This window comes from Theobroma cacao, chromosome 3 (genome assembly GCF_053813885.1).
Source record: "Theobroma cacao isolate CCN51 chromosome 3, ASM5381388v1, whole genome shotgun sequence".
NCBI lineage: Eukaryota > Viridiplantae > Streptophyta > Magnoliopsida > Malvales > Malvaceae > Theobroma > Theobroma cacao.
Genome location: NC_142641.1, coordinates 44,002,684 through 44,021,848, shown reverse-complemented (window position 1 = coordinate 44,021,848; position 19,165 = coordinate 44,002,684). Strand labels below are relative to the sequence as shown.

Below are 19,165 nucleotides of genomic sequence, written 5' to 3'. Positions count from 1 at the left end.
ATGTAATTTAATTGGACACATTACAAAAAATGTGCTCTCATTTCCTTCATACCAAACACTACCTTATAGTTCTTATGAATGCTAAGCATCTTTGGGGATTTGAAAATTAGAGAAATAGCTTTGTTTCTTCCTCATAGTTTAATATTCAATTTAAGGTGTTCACAACAAGATCATGCAATAAACAATACATAAAAATATGTGAATTATTCATCATTTCAACTAGTAGTCAATTTTGGAGGATGATTAATTAAAGGATTAAATATTAATATTAATATATTTATGGTGTATAATTTTTATACGTAATTAGATCATCAAATTTTAATTTTAGAAAAATAAAAAATTAATAAAATTTTAAAACAACGCCAAATTTTAATATTATTTTTTAAAAAAATAATACTTTATTAATGAAGTGTCAAAATTGAATGATTTGATAATGTATAAAGATTATGCACAATCAGCACATTAAAAATTTTTTATTAATTAAAATAATATTCTCTGTATTAGTGTGGATAGTCCATGCTTAGGATCTTTGGGGGGTGTATGAGCTTAGTTGCAGGTGCATGGTACTGGAATACCACCTTGTCTTTCTTGACTTGGATTGGACTAGGAGAGAAGGAGTCTCATTGTCCAAAAGAATGGGCGGTTCGAGGGAGATCACGCACTTTATTCATGAAAGGGAAACGCACAGGTTCAGTTGGGACCCGCTTTCCAAAGGATGCTAACCTTGGCCGCCTGACCTTAAAATTTGTAGGTTATTAATTGTTCTATTCAAAAGCATCAATCGTTTTTTGATGGTTTTGGCCAATCCTAACCTTAGCTTAAATTAGACACTGTTTTGTTGTTATTTCTTTAAGTCAATACTAGTACATTTTAAAATACACTACTTTTATTCAAATTTTGATTACTTTTCTGAATCTTGTTTTTAAGGCAAAATTTATTTTTTCTAACCCATTCCCATCATTCCTGATTTATGTCTAAAAGCAACTTACCTTGATGATATCTAATAGCCACAAATTGGTTTCATCTCCTTGGGCTTAGGCAACGGATCCTCTCCTTGTGTTTGACTTTTCAAGGAGAAGCCCTTCAAACTATAATTTAGAAACGCCAATATGGAAACAAGGGAGGATTAATCAAGGCCAATGCATAACGACATAAGTCACCTTAACATCCTTTTGGGAACATACTGGCAAGTAATTGTCTTACAAGGAACAAAGGAGACCTTAAAACAACTTGTCTCCAAAGACATTACAACTGACCATCCAACGCCTTAATCTACAGACAACATCAAATTATATTCCTATGCACAAAAAAATCCCTAACTATATACTGGGCAAACAGTGTGGTAGACAAAAACAGTCTTTGTTTATGAGTTGCTTTAGATTGTGAGATTTTCTTGAATGGCTGTAAATGAACCCAAAATTTTTCCACCCACATCCGGGAATGTTTCACAGCCAGGAAGAGCCTTCACTTTGCCCATCCGATCAACTTCCACCGGATACTTCAGAAGGTGGCCCTTCATTTCCGTCACCTCATCAGCTACGTATTGTCTCCAGTTCTGCTCACCCAAAGACCTGACACGTCTTACACATTCCAGACTCTCTGGTTGCTTAAAACTTTGCTCAAGAGCTCCGATATGCTCTGCCCATAGTGACATCCTATATCCGTAAACCTGCGCTCATTTTAAGTGAAAGCTATTAAGTTTTGGCCTAAATTAGCAAACATGGAGCATAGTTATGAGCAGCATTTGAGAACCTAGAGTTAATTAAAAGCTGGTATGTGAAGGAAGACTATACTCTAAGAGCCATGGGGTTTGTGCATGATCAGGGCCTAGGCCTCACAGACATAAAAAGTAGCAGGAAACTAAGCCAAAGATTAAAAGTAATACAGGACACAAGATCTGATGTTTACTCATGTGAACTTCCATGGGAAAACGTGACCTCAACAAATGAGTGCTTTCAAGTTTAAATCTGAAGCCTTTGTGGGTGTTTGTGAGCATGTGCACACGTGTATTTCGTTCAAATGGACAAGGCTGCCATTGAAATTTCAATCTATGGTACTGTGACTTACAAGCTTAAAAAACCTAATTGCAAAATGGGTGCATGTGTGATTGTGAAACTTGTATAGAAATGTTAAGATATATTTGGCATAGACTGTCAATCTTGCAACAAGAATAAATGCACTTAAATTAAGTGTATCTTCTCAAGCTTACCTGCCCGTGTGAGTTGTATGGTTTGGTAGAGCCGGCATGGTGAGGCTGATAAGCACCCATTGCTATTTCGGTGTCTCTAGTGCCTTCCATCGAGCGCTGGTTGATATTAGCAGATCCTATTATGACATACTCATCATCCACTATCATACCTTTAGAATGGATGTAAATCATAAAGCGCCGGTTCTTCTGAGCAAGCGCCTGTGTTACCAACATATGGTAGATTTTCTTATGGATGAGCTGGGTTAAATATTAAAGAGAAATCTTAAAGGTCTATCTAGGTAGGAAAGAGATGTACCTGGGGAGAATTTGATGCAAAGGAACTTCTGGGATCCAAAGAGTCTCCTCCATTTATGGCCTCTCGGTTGCCAAGGCAAAAGAAATTTAAGAAATCTTGAGGCTCATATTTATTCTCAAGTCCAACTTCTACCAATGCCTTGTAAACTATGTCATACATCATTTGCATTGTTTTATGCTGCAGAAATCAACTACTATACTGAGTGAAGAAGTTTTACATTCAGCAGAAACTCTTAAAAAAAGTTTTAAATGCAACACACAATCAGCATGGAAGCATTCTGCAGATTTGAAATCAATATTACTACACCCAATGACATCTAGCCATGAAAACAATTCATGCTTGACATTAGAAGTTCTTTTTTCTAATTGTTATTGGAATATGGAGCCTACCTGCCAAAAGAGAATCCTTTGGATAGGAGTGCTTGTTGTAACCCCTTCTGGCCACATCGGGATGAGAATATATGCAGAAAACCTCTCATTTGATCTGATTTTGTTGGCAATTTTAAGAGCAATTTCCATTGGTATTAAATTGTTCGCACCTGCAAGCAAAAAGCATGCTTAAAACCATATGTATACATTCAAGTCTGTCCCTGTACAAAAAAATTCATTGTGAACAGGAGAAATGCAGGATCTCAGTCCATCTGTTAGGTGATGCAAGTTTTCAATTTTCAATGCTTCCTCTAGAAAGAGATCATGAGCAAAAATGCGACAAGATGAATAATTTGGAATACTGTCTCCATTCTCTCATGAACATCTCATCGAGGAGAGAAATATCAAAACTTCAAGTTTGATCATTCAGTCGAAAGACAACTATTTTATCTTCATTCCTTTACTCCTTATTTTAAAGGTTAAGTTCCTTACCTAAATCTTTGTGGGAATCCCAATTAAATGATGATCCAAGAAAGTACTGATTCTCGATGTAGATGAAGCGTTGAGCAGCACGGATTGCATTGACATATGCAGTGTGTATGCTCATGTCTATGAGAACATTCTTCCCACACACCAAGTTCTAGACAAAGTATAAGCATACAAGTTGGTTAGACTTCATTTAATCATTCTAGAATAGTTAATAAGAACAGCTAAAATCCATATGTTTCTCTCACCATTCTTGTAGCATCTTTCGGGTCATCTGGAAAACCTTTCACAGAATTGGAATCTATTGAACGGAAAACCTTTCATCGTAGGGAAATCAGTGGAAAAGGGAAAAAAAGAACATATTAGGATACAACAAAAATAGGAAACAAGAAAAGTAGTAACGAAAACTCAACACCAGGAGCTCACTAGCATCCAAAGTACCTGAACATGCCAAGTTTCTGGATCATCTTCCCTCAAGTATGGAATTTCCGTTATCCCAGCAATTTCAGGAATCCTTTCAATCTTCAGTAAAGCATCATCAACTGAAGTCTTCAATTTTTGAAGCCCGTGGGGTTTGGAAGCCTTCAACCAACGCTCCTCAAAATTGGTGAGAATGTCATAAGCAGCTGGACCATCGATTCGACAATGCAAATCATGCCATGGTTGTCTTGGACAACCAGCATCATTTTCCTAAATAGGACGAAACACTAGCAATATTAAAGACACAACAAAAAGTAAAACTCTCAAGATAATAACAACAGAGTATAAAATTGGTTTATTCTAGGTCTCCATCTCTATGTGTTAGTGGAAAATTTACCTCGTGGGGAAGATGATTTCTCATCACCAGAACTGGTAATTTCCTTTTAAAGAACTCCACTTCATATCAAACTAGTAAATGATTCATAAAGGATTGGTATTATGTTGTTGAATTTGTTCATTTATGGATTACATAGTCACTGTGCAACTGATGTTGCATCAAGCAGTGCTTTTTGGTTACTGTCAGAGAAATCATATGGGACACAAATGCTTTCCTATCAAATATTTTCTACAGTGACCTAGAAAAATCCCAAAAGAAAATCAAACAACTGGAAGAAGTGAAGAAAAGTGCATAAATGGGTACCGTGAAGTTAGGGTTGCGATAGTCATCTTTGTGCACTGTTTGTAGAGTTCTGAAAAGTGGATGGTTTGGAGTATCATATCGACCATTGCATAAATCAAGACCTCCAACGAATGCTGTGACCTTTCTTTTGTTGTTACCGGCATCAGCATCAACAATCACAGTTTTCTGATGATGAGTATAGATTGTTCCTGTTTCCTGGTAAGCAAAGTTCAATTGAGAACAAAGTCCTGATTCAGAGCATTGCAAATGTGTGTGTGTATATATATAGTACCTAAATAACAGTTTCCCTCATGAAAATGTCAATGACAGGTGCAAATTTTTCTTTGATCAAAATACTAATGACATTATTCGACGAGGTGTTTTTACTAATCCTCTAGAACCAACAGCATGTGAACCATAGACATATTTCTAGTAACTGGTTAAAACCAACCTGCTTCTTTACCCAGCTTCCTCTTCCAGCAGATCGAGGGCAAAGTAACACTTGCACTGAAGAGTGCTTGAAAAAACGGCGAGTCTCTTCATCATTTGTGTGCATGATTCCTTCCTGCATAGGGTAGAAGCCGGTCAGTGTCTAGTTCAAGCAGAAACGGAACTAATTGCTACTTTAAGTAGGAAAAAACTATTGAAATGATACTTAAATGACATATAGTATTAACACTCCATTTAATTACTCAAAGAAAAGATTCTAAAAGGAATAAGATAGAAAAACTGGTAGTCTAGCCTACCAAGCCTTATCAAGGTAGATCAAGCAGGTTATGCTCAGCCACATCAATCATATCACACCTTCCTACTGCATACGGCCATACCCGGAAGAAGAGAATGCTATTACAGATAAAGTTAAGACAATTTCTAACAAAGCATATATTTTGATGTTGAATAATGCTCTGTTCCATGATGATGACTGCGTAACAGTTAGTATCTTGATTCCTGTGCAACTACATGACAGTACATGGTTCAAGATTTATCAGCTGTACTTGAAAACTCATCAGACCATACCATACTACACTATCGGGCTCCCAAGACATACAAGTGGTGCATACTATTTTTGTCCCATTATGGAGAAAGGGCAAAGATCAAACCCGCAACCACATTGTTGTTGGCTCTCCAACATTTTCTCACTCCTTTATGAAACTTTTAGTCTTTAAACATCACTTATGCATATAAGATATCTTACAGTGAGGATATGAAAGAGAAAGGTATTTCTCAGGGGAGGGGGGGAGGTTGAGCAGGGCAGGAAGAAAGGAAAACCCCATCCACATTAATGAGTTAAAAACACAGAACCAGGAAATAGAAAATGGCAGGAAGTTTTAAGTTTGAATTATTATGTACCCTATGGAAATTGGAACAAGAAAACAACATAAAATAAAAGAAAAGAAGTTTGTTCAGTTGCTCACCGTTTTGTATCCTAAAATGCTCCTAGAAGTAGGATCATCCCACACAAGGAGCAGCACCCTCACACCTTCCTGTGACTTAGTTTTGAGAAGATCCCCTAATGTGGAATTCGTAGCCTTATCAGTTTCACGTACAAGTCTGACATTGTGATAAACAGACCATCCTGCAATGTATATCAGACGGCGGGCCTGACTTATAGCATTACAGATGTCCTGCCAGCAGTTCCCATGCTCATATTGAACATTACCATCAACCTTCAAATTGGGAAGGAAACCATCATGGACATGAGCATCTTGATACAGAGTAACTTTCCCACCTTTCCTAAGAGGAAAGTATGTACCAGGGACCCCATGATGGTCAGGACCTGAACCTAATCCCCTATGGTAAAGCGCCACTTTCTCAGTTGGGGTGTACTGAATTGATAAAGTCAATACAGCTCCAGGCTTACAAGGCTTCCCACTTGCATTGAGGATAGGGAAAGTTCCCTCAACTTTTGTGCCTGAGCATAACTTCTCAACGGGGATGCCCACAGCTCCCATGATCTGTGACCCCACTACATCACTGTCTTTGACAACAAAATGGACTTCTGGAGCATAATGTGCAACAGGAACGTTAAAATGCTGCATCCAAACCGGGTTCTCGGTATTACTAATAACAAAAGTCCTCCCAATTACAGCACCAGCAGCAGAAACTGTAACATAAGGATCACTGGTAATCTTATGAGGCATATGGCCTTCAATTTTGCTACTAACTTTCAAATTGAACTTCCCGAACACGTCACCTAACTTCTTGTGGAATATATCCATGTTAGGAAGGTTTTTAGCCTCCTTGACCCAAATATCTAAATTGCCATGTAACAGCAAAACCTTCAAGGACCCATCCGTTGTCTTAAATGGCAGAACTTGTTGGCCCTGACCATGGCTTGAGCTTCCGAAGGACAACGTTTCATGAAAAAGTGTACTAGCCATTAGAAAATAAAACAAGACTGGATTATTTTGGTTGTGGCACTAAACTGAATCACTGTCAAGGGAAAAATTGGAGCTTGAAAATTTCCCGTGGAACAATGAAGAATATAATCCAAGATCAGAATCTGATCAATATCCAATTCTTTTAGACACTGAAATAAGTAGAGGCTGTTACCAGAAACAAAACTGGCACTCGAATAAATCCAGGCTATCTGTTAAAATAGAAACAGATTGTACCCGGGGGAAGGTTTTCTGGATTGAACAAATGTAGGTAAGAGAGAAAAACTGGGTCTTCAGGGAGGTATGAGGGTATGCATATGAAAGAGAAAAACAAGAGTTGAATCTGTAAAAGAAAGTGCGAGGACAGAAAGAAAAAGATATGCTGTGAAATAGTAGTTAATGGAATTGATAAACACGAACATATAATAAACAATCCAGAAATTGAACGGCATAGTTGAATGAGTTGAAAGAAAAAGATGAAGAAGAAGAAAATTCACAACAACCCAATAAAAAAATAGTCAAAAGGGGACCCATTATATTTCTTGAAATGGTACATTCAGCAGGCAAAAAACGTTTTGAGACTACAAAGATGGAGATTCCAATGCTTGTGAAGCAGGGTACAGGACAAAGCCAAAGAAGAAACTCGACGAGACAAATATTAGGTCTGGGGTCCTGCTCAGAAATTTCCTTTCGTGTCTGGTCTTTGGTATATACTGCCATTATTAAACTAGTAGTTTTTTGGTTCCCATTGCAAGGATGGTTTACTTCGTCAAGGGAAAGCCGGCCTTTCATCTACCTTGAACATCAGCAGCCAAGACAAGGGGCGACAGCATTGTCAACTCCCCCTGTTTCTCCTAAAGAGGTCAAGGAAAGCCCATCTAAACTTTTCACTTTTCATGTGAGTCGTCAGCAGCCTTTACTTATTAATTGTACGGATTGTCTATAAATGGAAAAGATGACCCGAGGCCGCCACCTAATTATTAATGCATTTATTACAATGAAGTAGAACCGCGTTGGTCAGCGACAGAACCAAAGTCATGACTGAAGAATCAAAGCATAAGAACATGTCAAAATGTTTTAACAATAAGTTGATAAATTGACAGTCCCATTTTCTCTTATACACCATTAAGATTTGATCTCTTGGTCTTCAAAACTATTGGTTATTTTAATTAAATCTCATAATCATTTTAACTTATCTCATAATGACTGTGTTCAATGTACATAACACAAGATAGAGAAGACATCTGCCTAACCTCATCCATTTGCAGATAGTTTTAGATTGACAGAGATTTCTCTTCTGTCCCATTCAATTGGAGAGCGAAATCAAAGCCCTCCAAATACTAAAAGTTGTATAGCATTTAAGATTCAATTATAAATTTCTAGAACGTTATCATCCTAATTAGTTAACACGTAATGATCGAGTTCAAGGTTCACAATCAAACGAAATTCTCAATTCTGTCTCCAAAAAGCAATTTTCCATTTCATGGCAGAAGTCGGAAGAATCCAACGGAAAGTGTTTCAAACAGAAGGTTCATGTGATCTGCCTATATCCTGTCTACTGCCTGGCTTGGAGTGCATTTTTCCAAAGGGGGTCGATCACAATCAATTTACGGGTCAATGATGTTGAGCCCAAAGCAGTGGCTACACTGTGCAGCGACGACGTAAGCCCCATTTAGAAGCTCGGGGTCTTAGTGCAAAAAGCATGGGCCAACCCTAGGAAGCATTAATCAGAGCTAACGACATCGATTGAGATACCAATGAAAACTCCATTCTAGTTCAAAAGAAAGGTCTCCTTTCAACACCACTTAATGCTTCTTATTAAATCCGAGTTGGAGTTTCGTATATCGAGTTTCAGTTTAAACCCTGCCAGAGAAGGAAAATTTGGGGGAGGGGCTTGATTTTTTATCCTATCTTCCCCGGTTGCCCCCTCTTTTTCTTTCCTTATTGTTCTGTTTTGATTTTTCCCTGCCGCCATAAATTGAAAACTGAAGCATTGAATTTTCTCCTTACATACGTTACTGAATTCTTGAGAAAAATCTCGATTTCAATCACTCATTTTGAAATCCAAATTGTCTGTCCTGAACTTTTATCAAATCTCTCACAACCTTAATATTTATTTGTTCTATACTCAAACATTTAACTTATTAATTGATACATAATCTCTATATAAAATACATGCTTCGAGTCCTCCTTCCCCTCATTATTAAAAAAAAAAAAACCTTAATACTTGTTTGGTTCTTTTTATTTTTTTTAAATCATAATTGATATTTTGATTACAAAGAGATGAATATTTAAATAAAAAAACCAAAATCATATTTTGTTATTAGATCTTTATTGTTTTAGCTTCAAGAAAGAGACAAGTTGGAGGAAGAGGAGACTATGAGATCAGCCTGTTATGGCCCAATTTGGACATGGGCGAGTGAGAGCAAGGCTTGGCTGTGTCCAACGTTGACCAATCCAAATTGGCAAGTGAGTTCCCTCCTCTCTCATGCATTTTCCCATGCAAACCTGAACAAATCCATCTCTTCGTCACCCTGTATCACTCTTGACTCTCCACCTTCCTTTTTCCGAAATTATTTCTAAGCTCGCCCAAAGTCGAGTTACTGATTTTGAGTTGGTAGGCTTCACACTAAAAATTTTGATGGATGAAACTCTGAGAGTGATCTTTCTGATATGAATATTGGACCTTCCAACTTAGATTTCTTATCGAATTTATGAGTTAACTTAGCATAAACGTATCACTGACAATTAAACTAATGCAAATCATTCTCATTTTCGAAAGGAAACTCAGTTTTGGGCGTTGTTCATGCATTGTCTCTGTTTCTAGTTTGGAATTGTAGCAATGACTCGCATCTCAACTAGTAAACTTTCAATATGAATATATGAAATTAGAGACATCTCAAAGGAAGAGGAGATCTGACAGGAAGTATGTTTACTTTGTTAGAAACTTGAATCTACACACTTACATGTAAGCCATATAAAATCAATCTATTACAACCTGTACCTAGTTTTGGAAAGCATCTAACTTCCCAGATTCTTTCAGTACCTTCACAAAATGTTAGCCCAGAGCTATTTACCCCAAGAGGTCACACAATAGCTATACCGACATCATCATTCATCAACATGTTGAAACTTCCTTTCTTCTCCATTCCTCATGGAATTTCATTGTCTACCTTTTCCGCTTGGACTTTAAGGAGGTCACAGATTGAGAGTTGCTATGCCAGTTGCGCTTCCTTTGGTTGATGAACCAGTTGTTGATTTGCTTTAGCTGCAGCCCTGTCTCCTCCACAAGTTTGGCCTTGTCATCTTCCTGTAATTATCATATGAAATTATCGTTACCGATTATTTGAAGTGGTATGGCTAATTTGCAACTCAGAAAATTCTGACTGGATATGCATTCTGTGGAAACAGCTCTAGTGATCAGTCATGTTGTTGTATCATCCCGGAGCTGTCCTCCCTTTAAATGAAATGAATAAAGGCATGGTATTGGCAAAAATGAACCCCCAAATAAGTTAAGTAACTCGTGTTGGTGGCAATCATACAAAAATTTTCAATAATATTGAAAGGTGAAGTTAGTTGCTTACAGTTGGGTATGGCCACTTTGAGTGTTGCTGCCACCAGTTCTTCAGCACCGTAGTTGTGTCACCTGGTAATTTTCCAGCCCTTCTTTTTCGCAAAATTTCCTCCCTCACATCTTCAATTCTTGATTTGAAACCCTGTACGGACATAACAGAATCGTGTTACCTTTTATTTGCCGTGATGATCAAACCTATAAATACTTAAATCAGTAACTCTGCTTAGGATCTTGATCTCAAAAGGAGGAAAACTTCTCATGGAAAACTTTGTATTGCAGAGACTTGTTTAATATTTTCAAATGAAACTAATAGAAAAAATCTACAATATGAAGTCTGTTGCAACAATGATTTAAAACAATCACCTGTTTTAGTTCAATCTTCAGCTCCTGACGAACCCTCTCCATCAAAGACCTTTCAGATTCTGTAGGAAGTAGGGGACCAAAACCCATTAAGTCATGCCCATCCGCGCCAGATTGATCCAAAGAGAAGTCCATCTGCAGCTCGTCCTCGTCATCTGACATTGTTGCACCTGTGCCTTCACCCAAGCTTACTCCTGAAAAAAAAAATGGAAAGGAAATACAGTCAAGAAAAACTCACTAAGCAATCATCATAGTTTCTTAGACCAAAGGGTGTAATGGTTTTTGCTTAAATTAAGATTTATTTATTAACTAGTTTGAGAATTCAGTGTCAGGTTTTGTGTTTCAACTATCAACGCTAGGTTAACAGACAAAGGTTATGTTGTGTTCCGAAACATGTTTTGCACTTAGAAGTTGAAATCATTGTTGGACTAAGCTGATCCCTCGGTATTTGTTGGGCTAAGCTATCCTATCATGGAGGCCCAATGCAAATTCAAATTAAAAGCCACTTTTGTTGGGCCTGTATTAGAGCACTACAATTTATATGCCACAGAATTTGATACCTTCACAGTTTGTTAATGCTTTAATTTTGTGAAAATAGAAGTAGATTCTAAACTATTTTCTAGAATTCATTTATTCCACACACAAATATTACTCTAAATTTCTGAGAGTAAAACATAAGTGAAAGTTCTTTAGATAAAATTTAATGAAATTTTAATAAAAGAAAACTAGTAGACAAAAAATACAAATTTCAAACCAAAACCAATACTTTGATATATATCATGGGTATAATAAGATTCAAGGTAATTCTAACAAACTTTAATGTTTTCATAAATGAGTATTTATCTAAAGTTATGACAAGTTTTTTTCCACCATTCAATAACCACTAACTAAACCTTAAGTGAATTTACTACTTATAATTATTTTTTGCTTTATTAAACTGATTATATTTCCTTATGAATACATTTAACCTAACCCAAAATTTCTCTCAGGCAAGTCTTTTGGTTTGGAGTTGGACAGCAACTAAGCCAATTTGTATTTTGCTAATAAGATTCTTTTTTTTTTTTATTTCTTATAACTAAATTGTAGGATATAAATTCAAAGTCACTACCTCTTTTATATAAAGGTTAAAAAAGAAGGAACTACTTTGCATCTTGTTAACTTTCAGTCTCTTATAAATGTTGGTATGCATTAAACTAAGGATAAGCATGCATAAATTTTGAGGGGACAATTTGTCCCACAATTCTTAACGAGGCAGGAAAAGATTAGTCTGTTCCTACTAAGCATAACAAGGTACATAGATCCCATAAGATGATGTCCCTCTCTCTATAAGCAGATGACCTTGACATATGATAAAATTTACACTTTATTGAGTTCATACAACATGTCATGATCCAAACACTCAGGACCACCATGACTGAGAGCCTTTGCTCTTTTAACCACATTCCACAAATGTTATGCAACCATCGCATTTATGGAATCAAAAATATTTTATGATAGTTATCTGAAATTTTCACTTTTGGCCTGGAATTTGAAGGAGCACAAACAATTTTCATGTTTTCCTTTTTGTTTAATTTTGTTATACTTTAAATAATGCCAACATTTTTAATATATCTAATTAGGCTTGGTATGTGAAGTGGTTACAACTAACAAGTCAGATTAATGCATTTCTAGCTGGAGCTTAGTTCGGAAAATTATAGCCTAACCACATTGAAGGGACAACCATGTTATATTTTTGTGTACTTTGACCGGCATGGCAGGTGGTTCAAATTAATTATGTATGCATAATTAAAACATTCATGACACAGCCGCAGACTACCAAACAAAAGCAGATTCCAGAAAGAAAATGAACATTATTTAGTATCTCTTTCAAGAAAAGAAAACCCAGAAAACATCTCCACCAAGCATCTACAAGTGCAAAAAGTAGTTATTTAAATCTTTTATTTTGGACCATTAGCTTTCCAAGCCACCCCTTTTCTCAATCCTCCGTCCCTCTCAACTCATTCACCTTGCTCAAATTTGAAACTTGCAATCCTCTTTGCAATCTTATACGCCTAATTTGACTATCAAAACATTAATGTTTGCATTTTATTATTAGAATGCTGCTTACCTTCACTTACAACAATAATTAATATACTTAAAAGATTAGTGTATGGAAAACAGTACTTTATTTTATTGGGACTTTTTTGTTTTAAACGCTGAATATACACAACATCATATCTGAGTTGCATGGTGTTTAAATTTCCTCAGTATTAGGTTGTCTGTATGGAGTAGCTAAGACTCCAATATTCTGATATAGACAGTGATAGCTTAGACTAGGGTAGCCTGGCGTCAAGAACTGATAATTTAGAAACGACTGTCTCAGGTTTCACAGCCTTTCCCCGTAGACCAGCTGATCATATCTAAGATGAGATGTTATCACGTTTCATTAAAATTGTACAGCTTCCAAGCAGAAGCATGCAGGCACAGAACGCAGGAAAACAAACTGCTTAGCGCTTTAGACGCCAATTGTGTCAGAAAGGTCTAAAACAATGCAAGCCATGGCTATTAGATGCCAAAAACCGTCTTAATGATGTATTTAAAGTTGCCCAAACCCTAAAAGCAGCCATATAGAACTGTCCACTTTTTGTACGTCTCTGATAGAATATAGTAAGCAAATGAAAGACCCAATTTTATTCCCATTGAATCAAGCGTAATTAGCCACATAACGCACTGGATAATGTTGCTTTCATTATTCTCCCTCTTTCTTGTCAATTTTAACCACACAAGCATATAAGCTAGCTAGCTTCATGTCTAGACGCTAGACTTTGATTAGCTTCATAATTCAAAAGAAAAAAGAGATAAAATGTAAAAAGTGCGTGAAAATTGTTATCTTATTAAATCATTTGATAATGAATTCTTATGATTGGTTCCATCCACGAATCTAAACCTCCAATACCTAACACAATCATGTGTGGGGGCAATCATTCAACAAGATTCATGCATTTGTATTAAGAAAAACTTAAATCGATGAAAATCAAATTATGATGGGAATAAAAGCAACCTTAGAATCCAAATATCCCAATGCAACCTTATTATAAATTGTTGGCTATGGTGGTAAAGTTGGAGGTAGGGGGCGGTGAGGGTGCCCTCTTCCACCCAACTAACTACCCCCTTAGCCACCCTAACCATAACCTATATATATGCTAGGATTTTTAATTGGTAGGTCCTACAGCACCCACTTCTTGATACGGACTCTTCTGCTTGCAAGAAACCCAAATATCAATCCTTATCCCTCCTGCCTATCTACCAACCGATTGAATCAAGACACCAAAACAAGAAGAGAAAGAAAGAAAACATTACTCAAACAACCAAATAAAGAAAGGTATGATTCTATCCAAAACCAGCTAATGATGGTGATATTATTATTTACTATATAATTCTATATATGCACTTGTCATTAGAATAAGGATGGTTTTATCAATATTTTACATATAGTATTTATTCATTCCTAGCAAACAAAACAAATAGTTGAAAAAAGAGCAAGTTTTAATTTAATTAATTTCTTCTTTGATTTTTCATCATTAATTAACCAACTAATGATGATTATTTGATGAATTATTTGACAATAATAACGGGAGAGGGAGAGAGAGAGAAAGAGAGGGGACAAACCAGTGAGAGCTTGTAAGTTATTTTCGATTTCACGGCAAGCCATGACAGCTTCAACGGCATGGACTCTGACATGTTGTTGAAGCTGTTCTTTGAAAGTACACAGCACTATCAAATATTGTGCCTGCAGCAAACAAGTAAAAAGAAAAACACCATAAACAACAAAAACACTTTCCCATGTTAAACCCTCCAAAAAAACAACAGACAGAACAAGAAAATCTCAAACCACAAAACCAAAACGAAGAAAAGTCTTCAAAAGACTAGGGTCTAGGAAGGGAAAATTAATCTTTGAAAAAATAAATTGAAAACTGACCAAGAAGTTATCAAGCTCCTGTCTCTCATGGGGGGAAAGGGAGTGGCCATGTTGGTGATGCTGTGAAGCATAAGACCTAAGAAGATTATGAGACTGTGCCAACTGCGCATCGATTAGAGGCAACTGATCAATCGGTGTAGCAACCCGGAGACAAGAAACATGAGCTGCTAAAAGCTGCTCATAAAGCGGATGAGCAGCTATCTCAGCCCTGAGCTGACGATTCTGGTCACCGGAAACAGACACTTCACCGCTGCTTAAGCCTCCAATTGCACCACTCCCACCACTACTCATCATGCCTAACCCGGGTTCTTGCATTTCTCGAAACCACTAAAGAGTAGAGCAAGTGTGTTTGTGTTGTATATAGATAAAGCGCTAAAGGGAAAGTGTAATAAGGTGTGAAGGGTAAAAAGAAAGGGTATCTCACTATTTTGTAAAGAAAAAAAGAAAGGTTTCGATATACTGTGTATAAAGAAATGAAGAAGCAGTAAAGGACCACAAAGAAAGACCCTTGTGCCTGAGAGTGAACTAAGGTGAGGTTATATTATTATACGCTGGAGTGTTTTCAATGGGGGGAAAGAGAGAGAAACACGAATACAGTTTGTTTCTCGTTAATGGTGTGAGGAGAGATGCAGTATTATCGGGATCTGAGACACAAGACTTTCTGCACCACCCTCTGCTATGTCTGCAGGGTTTTTACATACACAGAGAAAGTTGAAGAAGCAAAAGCATGAAAGGGGGGGAGGGAAGGGACTTTCCAAAGTTTTCTTTTGTTTTCAAGTCTTTGAGAAAAAGATAGGAGGGGAAGGGGGGGAAGGAGAGGGAGAGCTAAGCTATGGAATCATTACTATGAAAGAGTGTTTGGAAGATAGGTCAGATAAAGCAAAGGGAAAAACCATAGATAAAGCTGCTTCCATGGCCTGACAATTTGATTGCTTTTTGTTTTTTCTCCCTTTTTTTATATAATTCAAAACTATTTTTGGATTTCTTTTTATTTTTTTACTTTTATTTTAAGATATATATGGTGCCTTAAGCAAATAAGCAAGTGGGTTTGATTGGGGTCTGGTGCATTAAGTAATATTTAATCAACCTTGAATTTTCAGAATAGAAATTTGATTCCCTGTGTTAATTCTCTTCTTTTGTACGTATTATCTGAATTTTACATGAATTACAAAATCTACCCTCAACTTTTATCACATATTAATGTCACAGATCTAAAATTAATAAAAAATATGATGAGCTTTAAACTTATAATAAAATTATTTTCTTCCACTTAATAAAAATATCTTTTAGTTTAAAAATATAGACCGTGACACTATCATATACTTAATGATCTCCTTTATATCTTCAAATTTGAGAACTAATTTAATTTTTAAATACTAACTTGAAAACTTTTTCCCTATAACTTTGGTGGGTATTTTTTTTTTCTTATTTAACCTTGATTGTATATAATTAAAGAAAAAGTTAAAATTAATTAAAGTATGGAGCACACTTCATTACCAAGTAAGGACAATTTTGGTGGTCGCTGTATAAAGGTCTGCTGACTTTTAGCAAAAAGGTCCTCTTCATTTCCTATTTTCTGTCATCACTGTTACACGTATAGTTTTAGGGTAACAAGTCTACATCCCAGCAACTGTAATTTCACTTTTAATTTTTTTTTACAGAAAAAAAAAGAAAATATATATATTTACAGCTAATTTCATTTCATTAGTTCAACATCCCAATAAAGTATGTTGTGAAATATTTACTTCATTTCTTTAACTTCAAACAATAACTACTGCCACCATTTATTTTTTATAAAAAAATTCATAAATAAAAAAACCTTAAAAAGTATGATTCAAATTGTATTTATTTATTTTAAAAAGTATTTGTTATTTTTTAAATATCTTAACTTTAATCTTATTATTTGATATAATATTAAAACTTTTTAATTTTAATAAAACTGCATTCTTAGTATTGAAAAATACCCTTGTAAAAGAATTTTTTTTTTTTAAAGGAAGGAAATGCATATAATTAAGACATAATTTGAAAAGGACAGATTAATCATATAAAACCATCCACTAAAAGGAGAAAAGTGAAGAAGAGAAGAGCAAATAAAAATAAAGGGTTTTTTCCTTTAATACCAACTTTTTAATTAACTCCAATATTTTGTTATTTAAGAAAGTCGGCTTATGGTTGAGCTGTCAGCTGTCAGCGTTCCGCCCCCTTTTGGCTGGTACATGCTTTTCAGTTTTTTAGGCCTCTTTGATTATCTTTCCCTATTATCATTTTTCTAAAGTTTTTATTTTTGTTTGTATATTAAATGTACAATTATACAATCATGTAACATGCTCCTTTATTATTAGAATACAAGTTGACAGACCACCAGAACGGGTTGGACAATGACCTCTGATGGGATAATAATAACCGTTGATCACATGAGAAATACTTCAAGTCTAATCTTTTATTTCATATTTATATTCAAAATTATTCTATACACTAACAATAATTTTTTTTAAATTTATTTTTTTAAAATCTTGTTGAATTTAAGTAGAAATATATAATAGCATTATATACACACACACATATATATATATATGATCAAAAATTAACTTGATATTATTAGGTATAATATCCAAAAAAATCCCTAAACTATTTTAAAAAGTTCAAATAAATTTTTATACTTTCATTACGTTCAATTAAGTCGTTATATTTTTATTTTTAACTAATTAAGTCTTTATACTTTTATTTTGAGCAAAATAAATTCTCATAATTAATTATTAATTTTGTCAAAATATCGTTTGTCATTTTCTATTATATAGTATTGATTTGACATGTTAAAATATCATAATTAAAAATGATATGACATACTGATATATTATAATTAATAATAATTTGAACTTTCAAATAAAATAAGTAACAATGATGTGGCATACTAATTTGATATGATAATATAATCATATGACATTTTTCATTCTCTACATCAACATCATGTTAGTACCATATGGATAAAAAACGATAAGTGATATTTTGATTAATGATAATTAGTCAATCATTAGTTATAAAGGCTTATTTTACTCAAAATAAAAATATAAAAATTTGATTGAATGTAATAAAAGAATAAGAGTTTATTTGATTTTTTTTTATATTTTAAGAGCTTATTTAAGTTTTATGCTATATTATTGGTATATGGACAATTAACATATAAACATATATATTTATATATATTTTGTTTTTATATCTAGTTTGTATAATCAGAAGATTGCATACTTATTTATCCTTTCATTTCATTTTGCTTATTTTTATTGACTTTTTTTATCAAACAAGCTCAATTTTAATTTTTTTTTAATAAAATCATAAAACTTTTAAAAATTCAAAAATTTTAATATATTTTTTAGATTTTAATTTTATATAATATTTTTAAAAAATAATAACCAAAATTAAATTCATTTGATCAAAAAAGTCAGTAAATGATAAATAAAATGAGACAAAGAGAGTATTTTTCTCCTAATTAAGTTAAAAAATATAATATTGATATTTGAAAAGGATTTTTTTTGTGAAAATCATTTTATTTAAAAGTTACATACTATCTTTTATTTAATTACTCCCCTTTAAAAACTAATGGAAAAATACTTTATTACTCATTAAGAAAAATAACCCAATCCACATTTCATGAAGGAAAAAAAAAAACAAAGAGATTTGGAGCCTGTTTGGTCTAATTTTTTTTTGTTTAAAACTTATTATGAAGCTCTTATGAAAAATAATAAATTTAAAATTAAGTTAAATCTATTTGGTAAATTTAGTTTTATAAGTTATTTTTTATAAATAAGTTATTTGACTAAATAATTTATATAAGTTCTAATTTGGCTTAAAATTACCATAAAGGATATTTAATAAATAATTTTCTATTAATCATAAATTCCTTTGTTCATAATGGAAAAAGTTAATTTTATTTTTTTATTTATAAAAAGTATAAAAAGTATTTTTATATAACATAAAATTTATAATTAATAATAAATCATATAAAAATGAAAACAAATAATGTTAACATTACTTTTAATAGATGAGGATATTTTTGAAACAAAAAGAAAAATTCTCTTAAAAAAGAAGCGTGTTTTTTTTTTTAAAGAAGAAAGAGAGAAATCTCCCCTCTAGAGTTTTTTTTTAAACTATTTTTTTCAAAATTTTATTTTTTAAAAAAATTATTTTTTTAAGAGCTTTTTCAAATTCTTATTTGGTATAACTTTTACTTTTAAGATGTGGATCAATTAAAAAAAAATCAGACCAAATAAGCACTTGTTTGGTACTTGTTTCCTTTTCCAATATTTTCATCTTCTTTAATAAGAAATAACTTTCTTTGACCATTTTCTTTATAAAAAAAAACTAAGAGAGAAAATAATATGAATAATGACACGAACACTCACATACTTAGTTCAAATCAAACAAAATGTTATTTTCACCT

At 34.0% G+C, this 19,165-nt stretch overlaps 2 protein-coding genes across 2 annotated transcripts; both read right to left on the bottom strand.

The window, feature by feature from the left end:
* Positions 1-1,126: 1,126 nt before the first annotated feature.
* Positions 1,127-7,522, bottom strand: LOC18606428 (phospholipase D gamma 1-like). The gene is made up of 10 exons (XM_007040029.3): positions 5,873-7,522; positions 4,909-5,022; positions 4,479-4,673; positions 3,800-4,048; positions 3,607-3,675; positions 3,365-3,512; positions 2,894-3,042; positions 2,505-2,681; positions 2,210-2,407; positions 1,127-1,669 (listed from the first exon to the last, which is right to left on the bottom strand). The coding sequence occupies exons 1-10, from the start codon at positions 6,836-6,838 to the stop codon at positions 1,376-1,378; spliced, it is 2,559 nt and encodes an 852-aa protein (XP_007040091.3). The 5' UTR covers positions 6,839-7,522; the 3' UTR covers positions 1,127-1,375.
* A 2,230-nt stretch (positions 7,523-9,752) lies between these two features.
* On the bottom strand, positions 9,753-15,639 carry KNAT7 (homeobox knotted-like protein). The gene is made up of 5 exons (XM_007040027.3): positions 14,728-15,639; positions 14,418-14,538; positions 10,773-10,963; positions 10,420-10,551; positions 9,753-10,145 (listed from the first exon to the last, which is right to left on the bottom strand). The coding sequence occupies exons 1-5, from the start codon at positions 15,040-15,042 to the stop codon at positions 10,005-10,007; spliced, it is 900 nt and encodes a 299-aa protein (XP_007040089.3). The 5' UTR covers positions 15,043-15,639; the 3' UTR covers positions 9,753-10,004.
* Between the last annotated feature and the right edge of the window lie 3,526 nt (positions 15,640-19,165).

Coding starts and splice junctions, on each gene's coding strand:
- KNAT7 (XM_007040027.3), bottom strand. CDS start 15,042: ATGCAAGAACCCGGGTTAGGCATGATGAGTAGTGGTGGGAGTGGTGCA. Junction 14,539..14,727: donor AGGAGCTTGATAACTTCTTG/GTCAGTTTTCAA, acceptor TGTTTGCTGCAG/GCACAATATTTGATAGTGCT. Junction 10,964..14,417: donor TAACTTACAAGCTCTCACTG/GTTTGTCCCCTC, acceptor TTTTTTTTTCAG/GAGTAAGCTTGGGTGAAGGC.
- LOC18606428 (XM_007040029.3), bottom strand. CDS start 6,838: ATGGCTAGTACACTTTTTCATGAAACGTTGTCCTTCGGAAGCTCAAGC. Junction 3,043..3,364: donor GGATTCCCACAAAGATTTAG/GTAAGGAACTTA, acceptor TTTTGCTTGCAG/GTGCGAACAATTTAATACCA. Junction 2,408..2,504: donor TTGCATCAAATTCTCCCCAG/GTACATCTCTTT, acceptor TTGGTAACACAG/GCGCTTGCTCAGAAGAACCG.